A 17,260-nucleotide genomic window follows, 5' to 3' on the forward strand; every position below is an offset into this window, starting at 1 on the left:
AATGACTTCTTGTTCAAACATTTTTTACAAATTATAGACATCTTAAATACTTTAAGCTGTTTCTTGGTCTTGAAATGAACTAATAGTATTCATTCAGATGTCTTGAAAACAGGTAATTAGAGCTTTTGCTGTGGTCAAATATTGCTAGGTCCAGCTTCAGGGAGTTGGGGGAAAAGGGAATTAAACACACATCAGGTATGTTCATTTGTTGACCCTCAAACCTCTGAAGTGGCAGTGTTTGAAAGGGAAGGCATACATTTGTCTGAACTCTGTGGTTTTAAAAAGTAATCAGGAATTGTAAAGCATGCCATCATCTACAACAAAACTATTTTGTACTTTCAGTCTTTCCAATTGTGGCCTCGCACAGGCAGAACAAGGTGTCACCTGAAGTCATTTAGGGGCAACAAAACGTTTTACTTTCTGTATTTAACTAGGAATGATGAATATTTCTTAGTGGTTGAGAAAATCCTGTAACTTTAGTGCTGATCCATTCTATCACCCTGGTTCTCGTTTGCATTTCTTCTGGGTGTAAAAACCATCTCCAGCAGAGGCTGCCTTTCTATGGGGTGCATGGATAAGTCATTGTTTTTCTGGATGTTGTTCAGGCCTCTTCCTTTCATTGTCTGTACTCTGCAGCGCCTCAGAAGAGTCACTAGGATTGCCTTCATCATGACCATGGCAATAAACTTCCCCACACAGCTCCGGGGGCCAAATCCAAACGGTTGGAAATAGCGGGAAGGAACCTGCAGAGAGAAACATGAGGGATAAGCTCAGAGACAGATTTTTCTCCATAAAGGCAGTGAAAATAATGATAGAAATTGGTAGTAGATATAGTCTGAAAAACTTGTGGAAATAATCTTTTAGGAGCAATTCCTCATTTCACACTGGAAATCCCACCCAAGTCAGGCCCAGCTACGGACACTGACAGAAGTATGGAGCAGCCCTTGGAAATTTGGAGGTAGCAGGGATTGTACAGTGACACAATCGAATTCTGTTCACGTATTTGTCTGTTTATCCTGGGAACTACAGGGATTTCACCACAAGCTGTGAAATGGAGCGAAGCCTCTGCTCTTCAAATGCATTAAAGTTCATTGAAAAGTTCTTCAGAAAATGTTCATTATAAAGCTTATAAATATCTGAAATACAGGCTGATGCCTTGTCTAAAGTAATCACTAAGCCATACACCTGCTCCATTTGTAATTATAAAGCTAATGTTTCTGAGAACTAATTTGTCATAAAATTAAATGTTAAAATTTTTGATATCTAATAGAGAGATAGCACAAAAAATTATTGTCTTCTGTCCTGTCAGCTGAAATAGGAAATGCAGGATTCCCAGGACTACTGAAGAATCAACAGCCAGTTTCTGCTACTTTTATTGCCATTGAGTAGATCAGTTAAAAAGAAAGTCTGGTTATAAAGAAATTATTTTGCTTCATCTGTGTAACTTCTTTTTAAAAAAGTCATGTGTTAACCATGTTCTGATTTCCTATTTAACAAGAATAGAGTAGAAAACGTTTATTTATATCAAATCATCTGGAAAAAAGTGTATTGTTTTTTCTTATTTTCAGACTGACAGAAGTGTTCTGTTTAATTTTTTTTTTTTTTTAATAAACCGAGCCGTGCTTTTGGAAAAATTATAGATAAATACAAGTGTTTATAACACAGAGCAAGTAGAGCAGCTGGCAATACAGCACAATGGCAAATGCACAGCCTGTGAAAATGGAAAAATGTTTAAATTCTAACAATGGCATCTTATCATAAATAATGCTGTGGATTGCTATTCACTTAGAGAACTGGAGGAAATTGTGCCTGCCAGAATAATTATGTGGCAAACAGAATGTGTCAAGTCAGATAGAAAATGTGTGGTTAAATATTTGGTCAAGGGGGAATATTTTTAGTAGCAAAATGTCCTTGTAAATTAAGCAAGATATCAATTTTTGATAGAAATACTTGGAATGTAAATAATGGGTGGCAAAATGGAGTCTATTCACAGGGAATTGTAATTTTGATAAACTTCATCACTTACTCTTCTTGAATTTTCTACAAAAACTTTTTTTATGGGCTGTTGTTTTTAATGCTGTGTGTAGGATTTGCTCAGGGTAATCCAACAGCAGTTGAGAAATTTTAACTAAGTGGATTAATGCTCATTTTTTGTGTGTGGCATATTTGATACTCTTAGCTTTTTTGATAAGAAATAGGTAAACCTTAAAGGTTTTTTTTTTCTGGCTTGAGCAATCATATTTTTTTAATTTTCTTAGCTGTTGCTTTGGGGGTTTTTATTGGTGAGTCCATTTTTGGTGTATTAAAGTAGTCTGTTTCCTTCTTTAAAGCTGAAGTTGCTGCTGTCAGTGCTCATGTGTGCAGCTGCTAACATGTCAGTGCAGTTTTAATCTCTCCAGGTTGTTATTGCTGGACAAATGCAGTTTCACAAAACCAATTGTTTCATCAGTAATCAGCAGAGCAGAGGTCTGAGTAAATAAGTTGAATCACAGGGAATTACAAGAAGAAAAAATATTCACATATTTCTTTTGATTATAGTTCTCCTGGCAGTTAGAACGTAACTGCATTTGAAATTCAGTGCTGAACGGGAACTTAATTACTCAACATCTGCAGTATTAAGTTAGTTAAAACTTAAAATTTTCATTAGGGTCTGTAAAATATTGTTAATTTATAAAGGAAAAAAAAAAAAAAGAATAACATAGGCACTAGATCCCCAGTCTCTTAGAAGTTACTAAGCTGCTTCACCTCTCCAGAGAATCCTCAGGCAGCCTCAGCTCTGTGTGGGCTGCTGGCAAGGCTCTAGCCCCCTAAAGGCTCTTTATTTTGTCCAGTGTCAGGGGATATGATGTCAGCCATGTGTGTCTGACAAATTTAATCAGAGATTTTTTAATCAAAACTATTATGTCTGGAAAAACGGTTTTCTATATTATAATTATTTTTTATTTAAAAGGCAGCTTGACAGGAAAATATCTGCCCAGCTCTAATAATAATAACAGCAGAAATCAGCAGGTTGTATAGCTAACTAGGCACTTAGGCAAAGGGAAAACAGGCTTATGGTCACAAAGTTCTTGAGCAATGTAAGTGGAAGAGACATTAGCAATAAATAATATCCAAGTTTCTGTAAGAAATAAGATGGAAAACTTACATTTTTCTCAAAATTTTCAAGAGAAAACTCGTTTGGCTTTGGGAAGAATTCGAGTTTGTGCATGCGCCCGATATTGAGGATGATATTTGTGCCCTTTTTCACGGGGTAGCCGTCAATGACATCATCCTGTAATGCTTTCCTCATGATCAGGTCCACAACTGGCTGGTATCTCATGCTCTCATAAATAAAATTCTCCACAATTTTTAAGTTTGGCATGTCATCACTTTGTATGTCTCTGTCACCTTGTGGAATAAAGCAGGTGGTGAAGAGATTAGTTGGTTAGGAATTTACTGTGTACAACTATCAGAACATTTTGGGAAGATTCTCGGGTTCTGAAGTTCTAGGAAGGATCCAACAGCTTCTAAGGAGTTTTGTGTAGCCTGACTTATTGAGGAAATCTGGTGTGTTGTTCATTAGCATAAACCCTAGTTTGTTAATTAACAATCTTCTCATCTTCTTCTTAGCGCTCTGAGTCTTTGTTTTTGTCAGCAACAAAACTCTGGGAGTCTTTCCCTGGCTTTTGCAAAAGAGAGCAACAAGGCACAACAAATAAATCTTCCAAGAGCTGACAGCAAGCAGAACCTGGGGATAATCTGGAGCTAATTCTGTAGGGACCTGAAATTTTCACCGTGTGGCTGGGTGTCCTCCATCCCATCCCTGGCAATTCCAGGCAGGATGAGAAGGTTCCAGCAGCATTCCAGCTGGGATGTGCTGCCGTGGGAGCTTCACTGCTGCTTTCAAGCCCCCAGGGGCTGCAGGCTGCCTGCCACAAAAGGCATTTTGTGCCGGGCACTTCCTTAAGGAAAAACATTCTTACCTTAGAGGGTAAGGCTTCAGAAAGAAGTAGGGAAAATGAGTGAGTGAGTACTCTCATGAGGACAGTAAAATAAGGATTATTAAACTACCTTAGAAAAAAAGACTTGTGATACATTTTCCGGTGTTTAACAGACCAGAAGTAAGTGTTAAATAAGAGTGGATGAAATTAGTTTCTATATTGGTTCAGTGTCAGGCTTTGAATGAAAGCTAGAGAAGGGAAGAATACAAATTTGGAATATCTTGATTGTGTTTTGAATAGTTAGTAATTAGTACTTAGAGGAGGCCAATTTGAGATCAAAATGGATGACAGCAGAATATAATTTTAATTTTGTCTAGTCTTTTCCTTCTAGAGTCATAATGAAACTTAGAGAAGTTCTGTATTTTAGCACAGAGAAATACTGGTGATTAGAATTATTTGAAACAAGTGCCCCCTTTTGCTATTTCAGGGTAACTGGAAAATAATTTCAATGAAACTTGAGGTGAGTGCTGATTTTACAGTGTAGTTGCTAATGAAAGAATATACCACGCTATTTCTAATAGACTATCAATTCTGATGATTCCTATTTTATTTTACAAATTTCTAACATTTTTTCATTTGCTCTTTAATATAATCTTTTACATACAATAGTAGTTCATATGTTTTACAGCAAATGCTTCAGTTAGGAGAAAGTGCTTTAAATTATCAGGTTTAGATAAATTAAATTAGATCACTGCTGAAACAAAATTATATTCCCACATCACTGACTTTGCAGCTCCTGCTTACCCACAACGGTTTCAATTTCTCTCATCATCTCCTCTTCCACTGTGGGGTGCTCTGCAATCAGGATTAGCATAAAGAAGAGAGTCACAGACAGAGTGTCAGGAGCAGCAATCATCATCTCCAGCACACACTGGTTCACATTCTCAGCAGTCAGATCCCCTCTGTTCTGGAGGAAAAGAAAAAAAAAATGGAAATGTTGGAAAAAATATTAATTGCTGACCTCTGATGTCAACAAGGGTCCTATAGACTGCACAATTTCTGGACAGTCTATCTAATGCTAAATAGCATTTTTTTTTTTTTTTGTCTTTCAGAGAATGACAGAAAGCTCATGTTCTGATGGGTGTTGTTGTCTTACAGGAAAGCAGAAATGTGTATTCTTAGCTCAGGTCTTTCTTAGTTTATTGTATTTCCTCAGAGCTTGTGAGCTGTCAGAGATTATACAAGATTGGAGTTCTATAGCATTTGAAACCTTTGCAAACAAAAGGCAATACATTAAATAATACACAGGGGTTAGGAAAAGACTGAAGGGACACTCAGGAATAGATGCAAGAGTTTTAGGGACGCTGTTTAAGCCGTGAAATTAATGACAAGCACCTGATCTTGAAGTACAAATATTCCTATTTGAGTCACTCTCAGGGACTCCACGTCACCAACTACTCAGCACCTTTTTATGATGATGTGACTTTTAGAGAGTCATATGAAGATTAAAGTGCAAAGCCTGTGTTCAGGAGAATGTCAGAAAAACCAAAACTAGCCATATTTTGAGTAAATTCCCAATACCTGTGCAAAAATCAACTGGGATGCAAAATCCATGTGCTCATCCAACTTTTCGACAGTGGAAAGCTTTTGTCGTTTCTGTTCTATTAAGATTTCCATTGCTCCTTTAAGATCCTTGCTGAAAACAGATGAAATCCAACATATTGATAAATATCTGCACCAGGGTATGACTAGAAATACAGAGATATACCAAGAAAAGAGGATGGCAGAAATTAAGTATTCCTAAGAATAGTTATATGGCTCTCTGCAAAAGTAGTAATACTTAAGCAAGGTGTATTTTCTTATTATTCTAAATAATTGCTTGCCAGTCTGGAATGAAATCTTAATCTCTTTTTATAGAATAGATTGAAAAGGAGGAAATGGTGTCTATATACACTATTAAAGAATAAAAATGTATTTTTTAAAATGTATTACCATTTCTGAAGAATTTGTTTATTTACTTGTATTTTATACTGTATTTTATGTAAATAAAATGAATTTAGAGAACATAAGGGATGATTTTCAGAAAAATGTAGAAAAGTGTTAAAAGATTTGTATCTTGGAGTAGAGTTAATTCAAACATTTCATATTTAAATAGTAATACTGTGTCAACAATTGGCATTCCAGTGGTTGAAAAAACAAAGTTCAAAAGTTGTTATAAATTTTGGGGGAATTTTCAATTAATTATAGATTCAAAGGCAATTCTTTAAAAAAAAGTATTCTGAAAAGGTTTTGAATGAAATCTTCAGGCTTTTCAAATGTGGGTTTGTTACTGTTGAGATAGATAATTTGTGTTTGTAGGGTAAATATATTTAGAACTTCAATCCCCATAAAGATCTCAGTATTTATAAATATTTTATGTATTAGAAACAGTAAATGGTCCTTTTTGCAAAGTTTATCAGAAGAATATTAGAAGTCTTCATATCCTTTGGTGGTTCTTTGCATTGTCTTAAATCCAGAAATCTTTATATTTTTTTCTTTGCAATAAAAATTTATTAACAAGTTCTTTTTTTATGGGACTGTTTTTGAAATACCAATATTTGCTTGCAGGGCCTTTCTGGTAATAACTGGGCCATAATAGTTTATTATCAGCATCACAGGATAAAGCAGTAGTCAGTGCCATAATAAAACTAGCAAGCAAATATTAGGGAAAGTGAATCTTGTGTCTACTTCTCAAGAGCTGTCAATTAGTTTGGGTGAACCTGATCTTGTCCTTAAAGCCCTTATGTTATGTAGCACCATCAAAGCAATTTATTACATATCCTTCCTAAGGAGCAATTTCACTCACTAGATGGAAAACAAATCCAAAATGAAAGAATGTGACTGCCAGTTCTTTTTAAAGCCAGCTCTCTTTTGGCAGAAGACAGAAAACAAAATCACAAAACTGGAAGAGGTATTTTGTGTTTTTGCAAAGAGGAAAATGGCAAAATGTATTTGTTCCATATTTAGGGGAAAAAGCCTCAACCTTGAAATGGATTATCATCACACTGAGCACCAGGTTTTAACTCAAATGAGTGGTTGACTCAAAAATGTGTGTTGAGAGAGCCAATAACCAGGTACTACTCGAGGGTTAACCCCTCAGGGGCTGTGCCCTGGATACAGATGTGTTTCCTTGTTTGGATGAGCTGCAAGCTATTCTGATTGTCCTCAACTGGATGGCAAAGATAACTTCATCCATGCAATGGCTTCTTCTGGTCTGAACCGAAGTTTAGTTTCACATTTGAGTGTGCATGAGCTGATATTCTGGTGAATAAATTGGGACTGGATAGACAGAGCTTTAGACTGGTCCCAGAATTCAGCTACTTGTACCACCAGTGACAAACCTAGTTCTGTCTTGGCTCGGCAGACAGGAGACCTCAGCAGCCACCTTTGCAAGTGCCACAATTTAGTTTCTTAAAGGCAGAGGAAAGCATCAAGGGAAACACTCCTTTGTAAAAAGAAAGAAAGACTCTTATGCAAACGCTCTGTAGAATGGTTGATACTCACGCTGCGTCTTTGTACTTCTTGCACAGCCAAGAAATCTTAAAAAATATGTCAGGCTTTAATAAAAGTGCTTGCCAGGCATCAAAGTAGTTTTGAATCTTAAGCACAATGGCATTTTCTGAAAAGAAATGTTTAAAAAAATGTCATTAGTCAAGTAAGATAAATCCTTCAGGAAATTAATAATAAGGTTGTCTTCCCTATTCCACTAAGTTCATGGGAATTTGATAAGTAACTGGTAGATAACATTTGTAGCACACTGTAAAAAAGGTCTAGGTCTTTGTAGAAACTCTTGGTAATGTGCTACAAGGACACAGAGATGTGTCAGCCAGACCAAGAGTCTCCCACAGGAGAGTAGAAGCAGGACAATTGCAGAACACTGAAATGGGTAGTTTAGATGTCCTGATAATATTATTTCTGTCATAGGCTGAAGAAATTGTAGAAAACATACATTTTTAGGTGAACTTTTCAGAGCAGTCAGTTTGGTGGAAAGATTTCAGATTCTTGCTTGAATATAATTTAATGTTGGAATTGTACCAAATTGGTGCATAAAAGTCTCTTTAAATGATATAATTAATTAAGGCAGGTGACAAGCTAATGTATATTTCTGGTCATATAAAACTCTTCTGTAACTAACACGATAATAAATCAATTTCAATTAATTATGTGGTGATACAAGGGTCTGTTCTTGCTCTGTTATTTTGAGACAGAACTGCTGAGTGGTATCAATGAATTTTCCTTGGCTATGCCTTTCAGACCCATCCTAAGGCCCAAAACTGAAGCCATCAGTACCATCCAGAGGGACCCCGAGGAAGAGCTTGTTGGATGTGTCGAGCATGATCCGCCTCATGAGGTTGAGCACGTTGATGTTCCCCAGCTCCGTCGTGACCTCCTGCAGTTTGTCCAGGTGGCCGATGGTTGACTCCACACAAATCGCGATCATCCGCACCAGCCCGGGGCCAGACAGAGCTGGGACATTCGTGCACAAGGAGCAAAAGGTTTGTTAGTTTTTGTGCCTTCTTTATAGTGCCTCAAATGGTGATAGTAGTGTTGATAAAATGGCAAGTGTTATTGTGTCGGTGGCTGGTGTGAAACCATTCTGGAACTTCACTGGTTTATCATTCTTTGAAAGGAAAATACAGGGATTTCAGACAAACAGCACGGCATTTCAGGGAGGACTGGCTGTGTGTGTCGCAGTGATGCAGGGTGCAAGTGCACACTGGGTTACCTTTGGTGAAAAAGGGTCGAATTTCTTTCCAGTGTGCTGGGTTGTTGTTAAATATGATCCCATTCTCGTACATGCCAATGCACTGTAATCCAAGCTTACTCCCAAATCGAGACACGTAATGCCAGTGCTTCATTACATGGAACACACTTGAGGATCTGGGGAAGGAAGGAGGAAAAAGCCCCAAATTAAAAAACTGCTTCATAGACTAAATACAGCATTTGTATTCTGACATTTTACAGTTGCTCCCAAGTGCTGACTCACATTCTTAATTTAGCAGCAAGTACAATGCTTAGCACGAAGTGTTGTTCCTTTTACATAATTAAAAATCTTTTACATAATTAAAAATCTGATCAATGCTTTCAGAATTTATATTAAAGCAATAAAATGTTCTGTTCTGATTTAAACTATTTTTCAATTAAAATGCAAATGGTTAATGAAGGATTTTAAACTGAATAATTTGTATACACAGAAATGTGTAGATATATATGATATACTCAGCCAGTACTCAGTATCAGATATTTCAGAGCATAAGGTAAAATATTTGATGTGTACTAAATTACAGCTTTACTTTTGTACAGTCAATGCTATGTATTCCTTTGTAGCTCTTTGGTCACTCTCAGACCAAAGACATACTGAAAGCATAAAAATACATGCATCACTTAAATATGCATCATCATAATATGATGGTATGTGTGAGATAAATAATAAATATTCTTAAAGAGACATGTAAGGGAAATCCATCATATGCATAATTCTATTTACAGTCAGCAAGATTAATTTGTTGGTGCTGGCATAGAGCATTCTTGCTTTAAGATATAATTTCCTTTAGAGGGAGCCAGCATGTCAGAAATGTGGATGTGATCAAACACTGACCAAAGAGAATCCAACCAAAAGAAATAAAATCAGAACAAAGATTTGAAATGAAACAACATGCTTCTTTCTTTACTGTGTAGTATAGTCTATGGGCCAAACCCCAGACTACTAACATGGGTTTAGTTTATTTTTTCAGTCAGGTAATGTAAATGCAGCTTTTGCTATTGACTGCAAATATTCTTGGTTTCATAGTTTTGCATGACATGGAGGTAAAATTAATGTTAAAGTTTTTTCCCATGTCAGGGCATACCATCTGTATTTCCCTGAACATGAAAAGATGGTGTTGAATTCTGACAGCTGTCCCCAGAAAGGAGAAGGTGCAGCACGTGTCTTTATGCAGGAGACACATCATAATGTTTCAAGGAAGGGTTTTGTCAAGTGACCTTGCATAAGCAGGTTTTCCATATGAAACTATTTAATGAAGTCCCCCAAAAGACATCAGCTGCTGTAACCAAGACTGCAAGTCCTTCTCTCTGTCCATTAGCAGCTCAGTCTTAGATTTGATGCTAAAAGTTCAGATGACATTGGTGAAAAAAGAAAAAATTGATTTTCTTTTACAGAAGCCAGGTTATGTTTGGTTTTGCAGTGAATTTATGATCCACTGGAAATTTTATTCTAGGTTCTTGCTTTAAAAAAAAAAGTTAAATACTTGTTTTCTATGTACAGTCAATTTAAAGCAAAAAATGTCTGAAAAGAAACCATGTATTGACTGTAAATCTGGCATTGTTTAGCAGCACTTCTGGTTTGTTTCTGATGAATTGGTAGCACAAAGAGGGAAATTCAGCAATAAGAGTTGGTAGAATTTTCAAAGCATTCAGAGCATTATCAGAATATTTTACTGCTTTAGTTGATATTTGAAACACCTTTGTAGGATAGGAATGTAAACAGTTTTCTTGTCATGATTACTTCTTTCTACAGAGGTTTAAATAGAGATGAAGCTGACTTGCACCATGTGGCAAATTCTGTGATTATTCTCTATGCTGCACTGTCTTTCAAATGCTTTTACTTAATGAAAGTATGAATTGATTGACATTGTTACTTCAAAGGCTCTGATTCTTTATCAATTACATGTGGTAAACATTTTACTACTTTTTTTTCTTTTCTATTTCATGGCATGACTTATAATAATCCAATTTAAGAAGAAAGCAATCATCCACTGGAGCTAATAAAATGATAGGCTGAAGTTTAGCATTATGTTTAATAGAGTGCATAATTGAAACCTATGAATAATCCCATTAATTGGAGTGGAATTACTCCTAATGCTATAATGCTATATTTGCTTAGTTAAATCACTGAATTGGAGCCATAACCTTCAAGCATTTACTTCCACTTTAAGGAGAAATTTAAAAACACAGAAAATGAAAATTTGATTTAATCCCACATTGCAGTAAGCCTAGATCCCTAAACAGAATGTTATCTTAATAATAAATGGATAGTAAAATAGATGGTAAATTATTTCTAGGATTGAGCCACAGTACATTCTTACCCACAAAAAAATATTAGGAGAATTCACCAAAACTTCAATAGCAGAGTCTTTAAAAAGACACAAGATAAGAAAAAGGTCTGTGAATAGCAGAAAGTAATAGGCTTTTGTTAGGACAATTTTTGAAAATAATAACTACAATTCTGCTTTAGAATAAAGTAGCAAAGAGGTTGTAAAGATATAAAGCTTTTCAAGTTATTAAGTATAGAAAATAAGGATTTACTTGCTAATTATAAATGTTTCTTCACCGCTGATCCAAACTCTCACAAATTCTCCATATGTCTTATTGTAGTAGTTGCAGGCATTCCCTACTCCCATCCAGAGAAATCTCCAGTGTGAAATGAGGGGACCGATGCCCATACAGTATCCTGGCCCTAAGAAACAGGGGGAGAGAGGTTTGGTCTCAGCAGTGCTCACGGACAAGAAGACACCTCTGAGCATCTCCCTTTTGAAAGGGGGTTTTAAACACGACTGCCACAGCCTGTGCTGGGCAGTTCACACAAACAGTCCTGCTCTGAAACTGTCTCAGGAACTGCAGCTGTGTTGGTGAAGTCTCACTATCTGAGGAAGCCTGTAGTGCTTTCAGTGGTACCTACAACAAACGGCCTTCATCGCTGCTTTGTACAACTTCCAGCCACTGCTTGCTTTTGGAGGGACAATGGCTCCACCCTAGAAAGAAGAAATTGTCTTTTGGGCAAGGGTCTTTTCCCAGAATTTCATCCAGGAGTCACTGAATTGGTTTAGAATTATTCCTGTCCAACACCTGCGAGAGGTTGTGCACTGCTCTCCTCCATGCAGCAGGGCGTTACATCTGGTGGAAAATAAGCTGAGCCATTAATGTCCAAACAAGCCCCCAAAAGGTTCCAGAAGGGAAAGGGAATTCGATGTTGTTCTGTTCTGGAGGGTTTTCAGTGCTAAAGATAGAGAAAGATTGATAACCTACTAAAATCTGAACAGCTTCTTAGGTAACTGTTTAGAGCGAACGCAATTTAGAGAGACTTAAAGTTTAAAACATGCAAAAACCAGTTTATAATGCACATGAAAATGAGAACATCCTGAGTTGTAAAATAACATTATATCTTTCTAGTGTACACAAAATAAAGCTGAAGACGAAATGTCATATGGCCAAGCCACAATTATTATGGAAGTTCTGAAGTTAGAATAAGCCTGATTTCCTTTATCAGGAATTTTTAAGGATCTATTACTGAAACTGATTAATAATAAATTTTGTTGTCATACCATGATTATTCAGCATTATTTTGTCACTTAAATTTGAGAAACTAACAAAAATTACTCTGAAAACTTTAATGTGGCACAATAGCTAATTTACCTGGTATTGATGAAGTCTCTTCATGATTCCATATCAGAAAGAGAAAGCACATGAGGATGAGTATGGGCACGGTGGCCACGGGCATCGTGTCTGGTACCAGGCTGGTGATGTTGTAGTGCAGCGGGTTCAGGGTTTCCAGGACCATCTTTTCAAAGATGTTCTGCTTTGCTTCAGAAAGAGAGAGAGAGAAGGGGGGAGAGAGGCAGGGGCTGTCAAAGCTCAGATGTGCTCAGCTTTGCTTGGTACCTCTCACCCCCTTTGTAGTTCCTACAAATGAGCAAATCAGCTCTGGACGTGGCTTTATAACGAGAGGGACTGCCTGGAGTGCTTGCCAGGACAAGCTTCATCACAAGTCAAAAGAGACATGAAGCAGACACATTTTTTTGCTTGGGAATAACAAAGGTTTTGTGACCTTGATGTTGAGGCATAGTTTTGGATATTTTGGCTGACAGACCTTTTATCTCTGATATCAACTTTGCTGGCCAACACTGAGGTTTACTCCTTGCAAGTCTCTAACCAAAACACAAGAAATTAAACTTTCAGCACATGTGGAAGCATTGACTGAGTTCACTTGCCAGCTTTTGTCTGTCTCACTTAGGTGTTCTCTTCCTGCATGCATGTAGTGCCAGAGTTTCTGAATTTCCAGAATAACTATGGTAGTGATTCTGATAAAGTACCCCAGAACCACAGTTTTTTGTTTGAAATGTTTTTTTTTTTTTTTTTTTTTTTTTTTTTTTACTGTCAGCCTTTGTGTGTAACATAATGCATTGATTTATGGTTTTTCTGTTAAATACTTTGAAAAATATAATCTATACCATAACAAACAGGGTCATAGATTATCTGTTGCCGTATTTTCCGGCACTGAGCACAGGAAAGAAAACCCAAGGACAGCCAACAGGTCTCTTATGCATAAATAGAAGGATTAATTTGAAGTTTTTTTGCATGCTTTTGAATTAAATTGTAACATATAAGAAGTTGTACCTGGAAGGAATATGTGTGAGAAGGAATGTGTGTGAGAACTCATTTAACCACAGAAAGGTACTTCTTGAACCTGCACAATATTTTATTAATAAAACATCTTAATTCTGTTCTGGCAATAACTAAGAAGAGATTTGTTTTGTTTCTTCCTGCAACAATATTTCAAAGTTGAAGGATATATTTACTTAGCTCGAAGCTTTTAGATACAGTATACTTTCAGCAAGTGCTTTCTTGTTTGTCTTGTGCTTTGGTCTCACATTGCAGAAAAAAGGAGAGCTTGCTTTGTAGTGACCATCAGTGCTATAATTGTGTTAAACCAAGCCAAGAATGGGATAGATGCTTTCTAAATAGTGAGAATCTGGTGTGCATGGTCCAAGGAGGAAATGTATGGAGTACAGGAAGGGAATATGGGGAAAGAAAGAAGTGGTTTAAAGCCTTGCAGGTGCATGCAATGCTCTCTTTTGGATGTTTTGTGTGCCAGGCCTCTGGGGTTTTTATGATCCAATGTGCCAGGTGACCTTTTAGGAACATCTCTGCTATTGCAATAGAGAGCAGCCCACCCCTTCTGAGAGTGTCCAGGGACAGGTCCCATCCTGGGTACTTCCAGCTGTTGTGTTGTCTTGCGTGTTGTGCAAAGAAGTTTTGTATTCACAAACATTTTTATCATGTAATGGTATTTATTAGTTTAAATTTCCTTGAGTGCTCTTCCTTACCACAACAAAAGCACGTCTGTGTATATGTAAATATTTTATCAGCTTCTGTCTCTTTCACTAATACAAGTTTACAGCATTATAGAGGGGGAAAAAAACCACACTTGGGGTGTATAGTTCCATTTTTATGTTGCTTTCTCTCTGGATCTGCATAAACTTCATGTTTGTACTCCATTGCCACAGATAGGCACTGATGAACATTGTGTTTTCTGTTTTTTTTTTTATTTCCAAGATATTCTGCTGTGTGCACAGTAGTTTCACTGCCTCACATTCCTTGTGAAAACAAGTATGGAGCTGGTTATGCATTTGGGTGCTATGAAATAAACCAATTTCATACCTCCCAGTGTGGATGTATGAATATTATATCTGCAGAGTGAGCCCTGGTAGAGTTGAAAGCCCTGATATGTTTGCACAGTGTACTTTACAAGTATGAGTCTCCCCCTTTTATTTTCTAAAAATCAGCCCTGAGTTTTGATCTTGTTCAGCTCTTAAATACTCACAGCTAAAGCTTATCATTGTTTTGACAGTGGAATGCAGGCAGGTTTCTGTTTTTTCAAAATATACAGATAGCAATGGATTGGGTTTTAGATTCTTGATTACCCCAGCTTCACGATTTTATAGTTTTTAGTAAAAGAATTTTTTTCTTTTTTTATGTCCAACACCTTGCTGTTATATTTATAATTTTAACACCCTGGACTGTGCTGTCATGTAGATAAAAGTACTAAAGGCAAAGTATTAGGTTTGAATCTTTTTTACACTCTTGACCTGATCTAAAACAGTCTTTAGTCAAAGTGGCTTCTCAGGACCTTAAACCTCAGGACCTTAAAGCTGACATTTCCTGTATTGAGAGGTTCTTCATTTCAATGAGTATGACTGAAGCAGACTTTCAGGGCTTGCATTTTTAACCTCTTTCTTTTCATTGCAAAAGCCAGCTGGGCCATGAAAAATTCATCTTAAAAATATTTCCACTCAACTGCTTATCCTACTTTTTACGTATATTTACATATATTGCATCTTTTAAGAGCTGCCCACAAGTGAAGTTGCTCCTCATAAAAACTCAAATCCATTTGGATAGTAAGTCACTGAGCAGACTGAAGAAGTTAGAAATGGAACCGAGTTAGAGTGCCCGCTGTGCACGAAGGAAGATTTCTCTGGTCTTACTCATTTTGGCTTGTCTGCTGTAAGTAATTTTTCTTTTCCTTGCAGCTGGTTGAGGTGTCTCAGATCAGAGTTCGGATTGTTATTTATGGGGCAAAACTTTCAAAATCCCACTATCCAGTGGGGGAAAAGAGACCTATTATAGGCTTTTGGGACAGAATAGATGGATATGCACAGTCTGTCCGGCCTGGCAGCAATTACAGGTCTCGACACCTGGGAAAGCAGCTGCCAGCAGAGGGCCTTTTAGATTACTGATTTCTGAGTCTTGGCTACAAAGCACTAGGAGAATGTTCTAGGTTCTGTCAACATTTTCTTGCTAAAGGTAATGTGAAGAATGATGTCAAGGTCCACAGTAAAGAGAAAAGCTCATACATCTAAAGGACAGCTGTGCTGACACCTCTTATTCTGTTAGAGCTTTGTACTTAATGACTCAGTAAAAGAGCAAATTCATAAAACCATATTATAGAATCGGAGCTGAAAATCTCTCTTAATTTTGAGGAGTTCATAAAAATGCCTGATAACTCTTGAAGAGCCATTCTTGAGTCCTGGAGTTGCTTCCTTTGGAGTGGTTCGTCTGTCAGGAGAGAAAAAAATCTGCTACTTGTTATAAATTCCCAAGTAATTGTATAATACAAGTTATAAATTCCCAAGTAACCTGTATTAGCAGCATCTGAAGCAACTTACCTAGCTTTAAACAGTTTGGAAAAATAAACAGACTTATTTCACACAAACCCCATTTTGTTTTAAAGATCTGCTCCCACTGTACCACAATTTTTGCCAATGTTGATATAGACTGATGGAACACAGTACCTCTGAAATATAAAATAGTAGGTTTTAATTGAGTCGAAGTGGATATTTATCACCAAGTGTACAGCATATGTCACATCCTTGATGGAGGGATTGTCTTGTTTCCTTGAAAGGCTGTGGGGTTTAAAGCTGGGAACGCATCAGGAGACTTTTTCAAACTTGAGAGTTTTTACCATTCCTTGTGAGAGGTAAATCACTCTGTAAGCATCAGGCTGCACATTTATTTAGTGTTACCCTGGATTCTGTGGTCTCTTCTAATTCTTTAATTCTCTCGGGATGCAAAGTGGATGTCCCTGAGAGTTTTCCATCACAATTTATTGGCTATCTTATATTGCATTCCTTTTGTGACATTTTTTTGTCTTTGACCCGCTGTACTTTTTTCTTAATAACTTTTCATTTGTCTTATTACATAATTATTTTTATCACTTAATAACTTCCCACTGTGTTTTAGTCACCTGATCCTTTGCATCTGTCAGACATCTCTCATTACAGATGGATTTGCAGTCCCATTGTGCAGTGCTGGCATTTTAAAGTTAGTTGTTTTCATTACTTTGCTTCTGCAGCACTCTGCCTTCTTTAGGACTATCTTCTACTTTTAACTCAATACTCTGCATCTCAAAAGGAAGATAAATATAGTAAAATGTGAAAATGAGGGAATAAACCCCCTTTTCAGTCATTTCTAGAGTTTGAGTCACTGGAATTTGTGTAGCCATGGAGGTCTATCCCATCTAATTATTATGGAAATGTATTCTAGCAGTGTTGAATGATTATTATAGCCTGATAGAATAATCCTGTACCACTTGATTACTATGAAATCTAATCTAAATAGCACTTACAACTTCATCTGTTGTTTAGGTTAGAGGAGGAGGAGGAAGAGAGAAGGAAGAGATGACAACTTCCAGCAGAAGCTTGGAAGTGGGAATTTAGTAATGATCATCCTGGCAATTAAAGGGGCTCTTGACAATTAAAATGAGGAGGTAGAAGCCTCCTTGTGTCAGAGGGCAGGGGAAAGAGAAATGTAGAACACAGCCATGATTTTGTGATGTTGAAAAAACCTCTGTACTATGAGATAAGAAAGATTGTTACATTTGATGCCTCTGCTATTACTTTTGATTTTATTTTTTAATTTTGGTGAGTATTCTTATGACAGGGTTACCTTGTTTCACAGCTGAATAGGATCTATCCCTAGAGCCTGCTTCTCTGAGTTTTTAAGTTCTGTCAGCTGCCTTTGATAGC

At 36.9% G+C, this 17,260-nt stretch overlaps 1 protein-coding gene across 1 annotated transcript; it reads right to left on the reverse strand.

Annotated features, from left to right (window-relative positions):
* Positions 1–476: 476 nt before the first annotated feature.
* LOC128813446 (aromatase) lies at positions 477–12,531 on the reverse strand. The gene is made up of 9 exons (XM_053988583.1): positions 12,372–12,531; positions 11,265–11,415; positions 8,686–8,840; positions 8,250–8,426; positions 7,464–7,578; positions 5,502–5,616; positions 4,725–4,887; positions 3,146–3,387; positions 477–743 (listed from the first exon to the last, which is right to left on the reverse strand). The coding sequence occupies exons 1-9, from the start codon at positions 12,514–12,516 to the stop codon at positions 477–479; spliced, it is 1,530 nt and encodes a 509-aa protein (XP_053844558.1). The 5' UTR covers positions 12,517–12,531.
* Positions 12,532–17,260: the final 4,729 nt, after the last annotated feature.

Source organism: Vidua macroura, chromosome 12 (assembly GCF_024509145.1).
Source record: "Vidua macroura isolate BioBank_ID:100142 chromosome 12, ASM2450914v1, whole genome shotgun sequence".
Classification (NCBI taxonomy): Eukaryota; Metazoa; Chordata; class Aves; order Passeriformes; family Viduidae; genus Vidua; species Vidua macroura.

Excerpts from the sequence above, each read along its gene's own strand:
- LOC128813446 (XM_053988583.1), bottom strand. The coding sequence starts at position 12,516 with ATGGTCCTGGAAACCCTGAACCCGCTGCACTACAACATCACCAGCCTG. Across the intron at positions 8,841-11,264 it reads GAAACATTTATAATTAGCAA|ATCCTCAAGTGTGTTCCATG; the intron begins GTAAATCCTTAT and ends TTCCTTCCCCAG. Across the intron at positions 8,427-8,685 it reads TCGACCCTTTTTCACCAAAG|CTCTGTCTGGCCCCGGGCTG; the intron begins GTAACCCAGTGT and ends CGAATGTCCCAG.